This window comes from Echinops telfairi, unplaced genomic scaffold (assembly GCF_000313985.2).
Source record: "Echinops telfairi isolate 266 unplaced genomic scaffold, ASM31398v2 ScPeMD7_7424;HRSCAF=8462, whole genome shotgun sequence".
In the NCBI taxonomy this organism is placed as follows: Eukaryota; Metazoa; Chordata; class Mammalia; order Afrosoricida; family Tenrecidae; genus Echinops; species Echinops telfairi.
In genome coordinates, this window is record NW_022111324.1 from 73527204 (window position 1) to 73538215 (window position 11012).

The 11012-nt window shown below is 43.4% G+C and overlaps 1 protein-coding gene across 1 annotated transcript in view; it reads left to right on the plus strand.

Annotated features, from left to right (window-relative positions):
• Positions 1-3139, plus strand: part of CNIH4 (cornichon family AMPA receptor auxiliary protein 4) — a 28298-nt gene extending 25159 nt beyond the window's left edge. Inside the window, exon 5 of the mRNA XM_004699938.3 lies at positions 2941-3139. Coding sequence (XP_004699995.1) covers positions 2941-2968 — 28 coding nt within the window. The 3' untranslated portion in view covers positions 2969-3139. The remainder of the gene's footprint in view (positions 1-2940) is intronic.
• The last annotated feature ends 7873 nt before the right edge of the window (positions 3140-11012 follow it).

Below are 11012 nucleotides of genomic sequence, written 5' to 3' on the forward strand. Positions count from 1 at the left end.
TACAAATGCGCTTTACACAATTGATGTGTGTATGGATTGTGATAAGAGTTGTATGAGCCCCTAATAAAATGATTTAAAAAAATTTTGACATATATGGATGAAATAGACAAAAAAAGAAAGGTAGGAAAGGAAAAGCAGGGGTACTCGTTTTTGGCTTTATTACCCTACCTCTTTGTGAATGTGTGTACTGTGCTAGTGTTAAAGAATAAACAGCAAAGGAATTTAATATTAAAAATGGGATTTTGAATACTTTTTCTAGTCTAAACTAGACAAAGATCTTTTTTTACCATCAGATATGAGGGGGCTTCACAAAGTATGGAAGACTGGCATTAAAAGATTATGGGATATTTCCACCAACTCTCACCCCGCCCTGCCCTGTATGCTCCCTGATGTTTGCCTCTTTCTGAAGGAATAAACAACCCTCAGAAGGAATAAACAACCCTCAGGAGTCAGCTTAGCCCAGGCTTGCCTTCTGACTCTGGGCTTTCCTAATGAGCGGAGCTGGCTTGGGGCGGTGCTGAGGGTACAACCCTTGAAAGACACTTGTAGGAGTATGTGTAGGATGGCGAGCAATATATTGTATAGTAGATAATGTTAAAATCCACGTTAGTTTCTTAACTTTCAGCTCTTGAATTTAAAGCATTGGAAAAGATGGGCTGCAGGCTGGGAATTGGGGAAATCAAGAATGAATTTGGAGTGCAAGCTTAAGGCGTGGTGCTGTACAATTAAATCAGGATAAGCAACCTGCATTTCTCACTGGCAGCATCCACCACTTGTCTCTTCCTCTTTCCTTGGTCTTCCTGGGCCTGTCTTTGATAGCAGCATTGCTAGTGATTTATCCCTGGGTGTCACCTATAGCTCAGGGCCTTGGGATGAGGGTTGTCTCAGAAGATGACCTTGTAACCCATCTCCCTTGGTCTTTGACTTATCTTGAAAGAGACTGTATTATCTCCATCTGTTCCTCTCTATCCCCTGCCGCACTCTGCAGCATACCTTACACAGAGTGGACACTGAGGATTTGTTCTTTAGAATTAATAATAAAAATGCTCATCTTTTTTGGAAAATGGCAGAACCTATGTCTTTGGTGTTTTTGTTTCCGTGGTAGCCTAGTGGAATTTGAGTTCCGCCACTTAGTCACTGGTGGCCCTGGGTAACTTTCTTACCATCTCGCTGCCTCAGTTTGCCCATCTGAAAGAGGGATGGTAATAGTGTCTGCATCATTGGATGTGACAGCATGTGGACTAACTCAGGTTAATACAGATAAAGCACTTAAGATTTGTGCTGGCCTGTCAAAAATCCCTGAGAAAAACTACTCTTAACCCATGCTATGGAAAGTATACGTAGTGTTAGCTAGATTTGAACAGCAAATCACTGTACCATTAATATGGTCAGAGTATTTCTGTGTAATTTAGTCATCTGATCTCAGTGGAGCAAGGCTGATCCCAGTATTTAAAAGGAAGTGATAGTTTGCTATACTGTGTGTTAATTGTGGCAGTCTTGATAGCATATCTATTGAGTGACTGCTGTGCCAGACCGTGCACGTCATTGCAGGTGATACAAAAATCTCGACAGCACAAAATACCCGTAGTGAATGCCTGTAGCTTGGAAATAGCAGTCCTTGAGGTGGCCCACTGGACTGTGAATGTGGTAATTGGATGAATCAAGCGCCATGTTCACTTTACCAGGAGCTTACAATCCAATGGTAGAGGCTAGCAAGGAAAGCAAAGCTTGCCGGAAGATGATGCCCTGGCAGTGAGGTCAGCCTCCCAGAGTAGATCACTTTGTGCCAAATGGCGAAGTCTGAGTAGGAATACTCTGGGCTGTGGGGTGGGATGGCCTCTTCACATGCTGGCCTCTGCCATTGGATCATGGGCTCCTAGAGAGAAGAGCTGGGTCCTTCATACATTCATCCAACCTCCGAATTCACAGTCCAGTGGACCACCCCAACTAAGGATGACCAAGATACATGCACTTTCACTGTAGAGACTGTGCTGCTCCTTTGGGTCACCTGCAATGATTTGCAGTGTCTGACACAGCAGTCACTGTATATATGTTACCAAGACAGCAGAGCAAACCATCATATCTGGTTACATACTGCATTCCAGGCATAGGGCTGTGTATAGAGACCTGACCATATAATGTTTGGGGGAAGAGATTTTTTTATTTATATGTAGACCAACACTGGTTTCAGGTTATAACTCCTCCCTCCAACCTCTCGTAGGCACCAGAGTTTTCCATAGACACATGCTGTATGTTTTTACTAACTGCAACCTCCTCCCACCCCTTGAGTTAGTCACTTTGGTTAATGCTATGCCACTTTTATTTTACATGTGCTGTCTGCAGTTTCTGTTTCTGATCACATGGAAACTTCATTTCGCATAGATACCATCAGCTTAAATGAATAGAAACAAATGTACGGGGTCCCAGTTACTGGGGGACTACCAAACCCAACCCATGACTCCTTGAGCATGGTCTATACCTTTAATATACAAGTATGATCAAACATTTTTTAACTGTTTTTACATACATGAAGAAGAGATTAAAGCAAATGAACAGAACGATATGATTTACTTGTAGTATGGGAGGAGGGGTAAATGAAGCTAAAGTCATGTCTAGAAATGTCATGAGACATTCATGGGACAAACAAGGGCACGCCACACCAGCACTGGCTGACTTTTTAGTCTGTAAATTTGCAAATATTGTAGGTGTGGGTGCACACGGGCATGTAATGAGTGAAAATCCACGGTACTCTTTAAAACAAAAGTTTTTTCAGTGAAGGTATTTGCCATGGCATCGAGATGCCCCAGTGAAGGACCAATAGTTGCCTCTCACTCAGGTCGTGTTCCTTCCTGAGCCTTTGAGATACAAGTCTGACAGATGAGCCTACGGGACTGCTCCTCACAAACCCTGGTCACTAACATTCGCTTCTTCCCTCTGCAGCATGATTCTAGCGCTAATCAACGACTGAAGCTGGAGAGCCGGGGGGGTCCGCCACACTACGGCGCACCGTTGAGGAGCCCGAGATGACTTCAGTCTTCATCCTTAGGAAGTGACCGTAGCAGTATATTTTTCCTCTTTGAACAAAAAAAGACGAAACTATTTTTGCTGTATTTTTACCATATAAAGTATTTAAAAAATATGAATTGAGTTTTTGTAGATTTCTGGTTCTCAACTTTAGCCAGCCCCCAGCAGGTGAAGGTGTTTTTTTCATCATCTGTATGTTGAAGATGGTTATTTGTCAGTAGGAACAGGACTGCCATTGTAGCCTTGTATGCCAAAGAAAGGAAGGCCACCTGCAAGGACCGTGTGCCAGAGGAGCAAAGCCGTTCTTCCGGTCGGTACAGCAGCACTGTTTCATTTGGACACAGGGGACAGGAAGGTCACTCCCCTTGTTGCCTATAGTGTTGCAGCTTCATATATTTAGTCTTAAAATGTATGGAATTGTCAGCCACACGTCTTTTCATAAGGATGTTAACAGAAAAAAGGTGACATTTCAAAATTTATATGTTTCTTTGCAGAATCTGTGAGATTTAGAAAGCATTTGCCCAGGTCCAGTAAAATTCCTGCTTATAGAAAGGAAAAGTAAAAAGAAAAAAGCAAACGTTTTTATCAGGAACTTTTATTGAGAAGCCACTGCCTCCACAGTCTGCCTGCCACCTAACGCGTGTCACTGGCCATTGTCAGTTCTTATTTCTCTGTTGCGATTGCCTCGAGTGGCATTCGATCGCACAGGAGTTTTGTTTGTTTTAATGGGTTTGGAGTATGACCTGGTCCAACATACTCATCAGATTAGAAGAAAGTAATAGTTAATCCACTGTCAATGAAACTGAGCTTATTAGTGTTCCATGTGGTACCAGGTTAATTGTCACCCTTGTGTCCTTTTGCACTGATCACTCTGTGAGCTGGGAGACCTGTGTCAACCACCTCATGGGCATGGCACTATCTAAGCACAGTTCTCGCCACGGTGTTTGTAAATTCTCACTGTTAATGAAAGTTGTTGACCTCTTTAGCTCCGCTGCAGCTCTCCAAGGGTAAAGTGAACCCGACATTTTAGCCTCAGTTCTAGTTTGTACTTTAATATTACAGTCTTAGTATTGGCATACAGGGAAAACACGACTGAATGTAAAGAGCGTTTTCTCTGGTAAGGCAGGTGTGCACAGCTAAACAAGCTGTTTGGTCACCAAGTGATCAGATGCTCTGCCGTTCAGCCCTAGACTGAGCAACCTGGCCAGAAGCAAGGAGCCACTCGGCGAACCTCCCAGATAGGTGGGCCCGTAGTTCAAGAGGGACGTAGTGCCCTGGAAACACTCAACAGTGAAATGATAGGCAGCAATCTTGGTTCTATTGGCCGCTTGGAAATTTCCCTTGATAGAAACCCCATATCCCTGCTAGGCCAAGGGCCAAGAAGGAGGGCAGAGTTACTTTGATTGTGATCACTTTTCCTCATGTTTCCCGTAGACTAAGGTGACCAGACGTCCCACTTTTGGCGGGACAGGCCCGATTTTTAACAATTTTTCCCGCATCCTGCGGCATTTTATAAAAGTCCTGATTTTGGGAAAGAATGGACAGCAAGCTAGGGTGTACACTTTTCGGCTGCCATGTGGCTATATCACCAGGATATGAGTTTTATCAATGGTGTCCCGCTTTACCAATGTTGAAATCTGGCCAGCTTACCTTAGAAGTACCTTGCTTTGTTTAAAAATCAGACCCTCCACACTACCTTTCCCCCGGCTTCCAGTGCCTCTCATGTTCTGCTTAAGCTTTTAAAGCAATGAAGCCTCTAGAAAACTGAAATCCTTAGACTAGAGGGCCTAGCAAACAAGCTACTTAGAGAAGCCGAACTTTTCACTAGTATTTACTCCTGTCCTGCCATTCTTTCTTTTTTTTAGAAATCATTTTATTGGGGGCTCGTACAGCTCTTATCACAATCCATACATCCATCTAGTGTGTCAAGCACATTTGTATATTTGTTGCCACCATCATCCTCAAAACATTTGCTTTCTACTTGAGCCCTTGGTATCAGCTCCTTTTTCCCCCCTCCCTCTCCTACCCACCCTCCCACACGAACTCTTGATAATATATAAATTATTACTATTTTTTCATGTCTTACACTGACCGATATCTCCCTTCACCCACTTTTTTGTTTGCCCCCCAGGGTTGGGGTTATATGTAGATTCTTGTGATTGGTTCCCCCTTTCTCCCCCCCCACCCCCACCTTACCCTTTTGGTATCACTACTCTCATTATTGGTCCTGAGGGAGCCTGCCATTATTCTCTATAACCAGAATTGAAACGTAGCATTGCCATGCGTTTGGGCTGACAGGTCACATGTTATCTGGCAAAAGTTGCTAAGGCTAAGATGGTCGAAGAGGGGCCTTGATAACAAAGTAAAGTCATTCTTTACTACTTCTACGTTAATTTTGGTGAAAAGCCAGCAACTCCTCTTTCTTAAATTGCTTGTATATATCAAAATCAGGAAAAGAGGTGACTCATGTTTTGGTCTTCTCTTTCGAGGCTCTTCGATAAATGAAAGGGGTGTGGGGGAGTAAGCACTGGCATGAAGGGCTGTGCTTAAGATGCTACAGGTTAGTTTTCTGTGCTTTTCAGAGACTGGTGCAGAGGCCCTTGGAGGTCAGCTGGTCAGTGTGAGAGCTGGGGCCTCACAGGCTGGAGCCTCTGGGGTCCCGTGTGTAGTCTACGCTCTTTCTTCTTTGCCTCTCCTTTTAAGGGTGAGGTTTGCTGCCCCTCTGTCAAGGGCCCAGTAGGTGCAGACTACCCTGGGGTGCTCCTACGTGGTGGTGTTTTCCCCTGCTCTTGGCCCTCCATCCTTCACAGTGGTAAAAGGGTCCCTGTTAATCATCAGTACCTCAGTTGAGAGCGAAGGAAGCAAGAGCCAGGGTGCAGCTCCTTCAGCTGCCACACATTGTAATGTAACGAGTCCACATCGGCTTCCTTTGACCTGGTCTGTCTTTGAAGGTGAACGTTGAGAAAGCACCAGTTGGGCGTCATCTCCTGTGGCACTGTCAAGTTCCGTCTGCTATTATAGTTATTTGTACACCTTTCATCTCCCCTCCTAGATTGTACGCTCCTGGAGGGCAGAGCACACTCTTACTCAATTTGTACCTTCCTCCTCGGCCTGGCACCTAACAGTGCCTTGCGCATAGAAACAATAAATGATGGTTGAACAAGTCAATCTGATTGTGTTGGTCTATTGCTCTTGCTGCAGGAAGCCTATCCCATGTCCTCTAAGTTAGAGGACAAGCTGAAGACGCAATGGAGCAACAGAATCAAAGCCCACCTTCTTTAATTTCAAGGCAGGCACACGAACTGTTCTAAGACACTTTAGGGGCGGAAAGGAAAGTGCTCAGTTTGATTCACTTATAACTTGTGAACTCAGCTGCGCGCACATAGTTGTTAATAGTTGTGACGAGAGGTGTCATGTACTACATGAAGTGAACACACTTGTTCTGCTGTGCAGAAACGGGGACAGGGCAGAGTATGATAGTCTATGCTGCTTGTGCAGGTCTCAGGCCTGTTTCTGAACTCCAAATGTACTACTCTGCTCTAGTGTAACAAAGACTGAAATATTCTTGGGATAGTGGCACTTCAGTAACCGTCTGTCAAAAGAATGGGTTATTCTGGCGTTCTGAGGGCTTGCCAATGGAGACTTCATTTTCAGGCACGTGTGAAAGTTCTAAGATGGTTACCACGTTTTTTGCTTTGGTCAGTGCATTTAACAAAGTCTAATGATTGAGGCCCGTTCTGTGTCTTAGGAAGCTGAAGTCATCACAGGCACGCCTGTCAGGACCATCAGCATTACACAGAGTGACTGTTCCCCGAGCTAACTAGGTGTATAGCTGAGTTTGCTCTTAAGAATACATTCTGTGTGTGATAAAAGCTGCTTTTGTAAACTGCTTCTGAAGCCAGGGTGGAGGAGTGGGTGTCAGAATCAACTAGCTGACCGTGCAGAGATTTGGTAGTTTCTGTTGATCTGTTTTGCTATATCAGAGGAAGCAAGCTTGTTGTCATTCAACATTAGGACCTGTTCAAACTGTAAGTCAATTTCACAACACAATTGAATTCTTGTTCTCCAGTGGAGCATCTTGTGTATGATACCATCACTTTCCACTCATTTAAACAAAAAAAATATTTTTTTTGTATTTAATATGTGTATGCTGTTGGCAGATAGCTGCAAGTCAGTTCCTCCACAGTGACTGTGTACAACAGAATGAAACACTGCCTGAATTATTGAATTGTATGACACGTGGATGCAGTGCTAATACTGTCAGAGAAAGAATGAGAGACTGCACGGCCTGAGACATTCTCCCACGCAGTCACATGTTGAGTCCATTGTTGAAGTCACTGTGCCAGTATCATTGATATATTCCAATACATGTCATTTTAATATGCATATGTAAATTATATCTTTAGATTGGTATACAGATGGATATATTAGTACTCTATGTGAAAACAGTTTCTTCAGCCTTAAAGTTTACATATATAAACCATTAGCCATCAACTCAGTCCTAACCATGTGTGTCAAAGTGGAGCTGGGCGCCACAGGGTAATCTCTGAAAGTTGACCACTGGGACTTTATTCCAAGGTACTTTGGGGCGGGCTTGAACCTGAAGCCTTTGCGTTAGTGTGTTAAGTGCATCATCTAGGACCTCTCTTCCTGTGTTTACAAGCCCAGTCTGGAACAGAAACCTTTGCAAGTCAGCGATGCCTGGTGTATATATTTCATGGAAGGAATCCACGAAGGCAGAAGTGTCTCTCAAGCAAATAGAAGTCATGGTGGTCCCCCAGGGAGTGTTTGAGGGGCTTAAATGCTCAGCCCCAGCCAGCAGGTAAGTTGTCCCACTCACAGCTAACACAGGTGGGGCCACTGATAATTATAATTTTAAAAAGTATTGACTATCAAATGCCATTCTCTATCTCCTTTAACCCTCACAATACAGTCACAGTTGGGGAAACTAAACCTAGGGAAGTTAATTTAACTTAGCCCAAGGTCACACAATGAGGTTCTTGATTGTCTTCCCAATTACTTCTGAGGGCCCCTCCTGACCTGGGATTCTGAGGCTGCCCACAGCCATCTCCGGAGACTCAAGCCTGTGCTGGATTTGCTCCCTGTGAGAGCTGTGGCAAATGTCATTGGAATTAGTTGTCCTCTTTGCTTCCGGGTACCCAAGTCTGTGTCCCCTACCTGGGTTAGGTAATTCTATGTGGGCCTACGATTCCACACACTGAATAGGTTATGTGAATATACAGCATTAGGGGGACTGTGGCTTAGCTATGCCCTCTCTTCTTAGAACCCCAGAATTTATGTATACTAACAGCTTTGCAGTGAATTACTTACCTAGTGTCTTTTCAGCAATACATAGTCTTGTATCTCCCACACAGGGATTGGATGGAACTATGCATATAAGGTACTTGTAGACCACCAAAGGGATTGGAGAGCTTGGTAGTGCAAATAAACGCATGGCGCCCTTGTGGGGGTTGGTATGCTGTAAGGTGTCACTCAGTTGGTTCTGATTCCTAGAAACCCTGTATATAACTGAAGCAAAAGGGGCCAACTTTACAGTTGTTATGTTTGAGCCCATTTTTTTCTCTCCAACTAACCACTTCTTCAGGGTCCACTTCTAAGAGTCCCACGCTTTATTAGAATCCCCACTTGGTTGCTGGCCCAGTGGGCTTCACCTGTTTATCTTCTGCTATTCTAAGGACTGTGTTCGCTTGGTGTTTGAGCCTGGCACTTATAATGAAGGAACTTGAAACTGCCCTTTACCCATCTTCGTAGGTCAATTCACTTAAAGTGGTAGTCTGTAAGGGAGAGAGGGCACACAGCATGGCAACAAGTTAGGTAAGAATTGAACCCCTATGCCTCTTCACCTGATCAGCAGCCTCTTTCCTGGATTGCATGCAAAGTGGGTGGGAAGTGAACCTGATGTCCCCATTAGAGGGACTGCTCTGGCTGCTACAGAGGGACCTACAGGGCAAGGCTAATCCTCCAGTGTAGTTCTATATTATATACTAACCAGACTAGTTTACTTGGTAATTTTCTATTTGGCCAACTACAAGAATATATTTATGACCATACTTCTCTTATCCATAATCCCTTATTTTCCCATCACCTTCTTTTTAAACAAATCCCAAACACCAGTACATTTATAAATACAATAAAGGTTCTTAATATATGTGCACACACAGACACACCAAAGTACCAATGTCACACATAGGTAGATTCTTAAAGATCCCTTACCATCAAATATCCAGTCTGTGCTCAAAATTTCCTCATTGGCTCAAAAGTTTTACTGTTGGTGTGTTCACATTAGGACCCACAATAAAGTCTACATTTTGTTTGGCTAATATACCTTGAGTCTCTCTCTTTTTAAAAAAAATCATTTTATTGGGGGCTTGTACAGCTCATCACATCCATCCATCCATGTGTCCAGCACATCTGTACATGTGTTGCCATCATCATTCTCAAAACATTTGCTTTCCACTTGAGCCCTTGGTGTCAGCTCCTCATTTTCCCCTCCCTCCCTGTTCTCCCTCTCCGTCATGAATCCTTGATAATTTATAATTATGTTGTCATACCTTGAGTCTCTTAAGCTATTTCAAACCAAAAAACTAAACTCCCTGCCATCTGTCCATTCCGATTCATAGTGTGTTAGTCTGGGTGGACTAGAGAAACAAATTTATAGACACTCATGTATATAAGAGCTATACATAAGGAGTAAACAGCCCAGTCCAGATCAAGTTCATAAGTCCAATATTAGCCCATATGTCCGATACCAATCTATAAAAGTTCTCTTCAGACTCCCGAAACACACATGTAATGGTGCCGAATGCAGGAAGATCACAGGCCAGTGGGTGGGAAGTCTTGTGGATCCGTGTAAGCATCTCAGCACTGGCAGGGGTCTCCATGTGGGTCTCTGAGTCAGGGTACTAGCGTAGTTCCATGTGTCTTGTCAGCTGCAATGTCTCCCAGGGAGGGAGTGTGTGTCCCACCTCCAGCAAACCATTTATTTCCAACTTAGCACCTCCATGTGAGGTCATCAAGCTATGACCTGATTGACAGACTCCACCCCTTCACTCTTAATCCTCTCAAACTGACAACAGATTATATAACTACCACATATAGCAACCCCATAGAACAGAGTAGAACCTCCCCTTTGAGTTTTCAAGACTATAAATCCTTTTCTTTTCTAATCATTTTATCGAGGGATCTTACAACTCTTTTTGTTTGTTTATTTATTTATTTTTAACATTTTATTAGGGGCTCATACAACTGTTATCCCAATCCATACACACATCGATTGTGTAAAGCACATTTGTACATCGTTTCTCAAAACATTTTCTCTCCACTTAAACCCCCGACATTAGGTCCTCATTTTTCCCCCTCCCACCCCGCTCCCCCCTCCCTCATGAGCCCTTGATAGTTTATAAATGGGTATTTTGTCATATCTTGCCCTGTCCGACGTCTCCCTTGGGATCTTACAACTCTTATTACATTCCATACATCTATTGTATCAAGCATATTTGTACATGTTGGCATCATCATTTCTAAATTATTTTCTACTTGAGCCTAGTATAGCTGCTTTTACCCCTTCCTCCCCTCCTCCAATCCTCGATCAATTATATATTGTTATTATTTCATATTTTAAGCCTACAAATCTTTGCAGGAGCAGAAAACCTCATCTTTCTCCCTGGAGTGGCTGTGGGACTGCTGACTGTGTACTGTACCAGCAGGGCTCCTCTAAAGCAATTAGGTTCCCGCTTCTTTCCTTGCAATACATGTGTTGAAGAAACTGGGTCCTTTAACACAGGTAGCAGGTCATTTGTAGAGTCTCCAGTAATAACTTTTAAACCACTTTAAAAATCAAAGTATGCAAGGATGCTATCAGGGGCTTTTTTTTTTTTTTTTAACATTTTATTAGGGGCTCATACAACTGTTATCCCAATCCATACACACATCAATTGTGTAAAGCGCATTTGTACATCGTTTCTCAA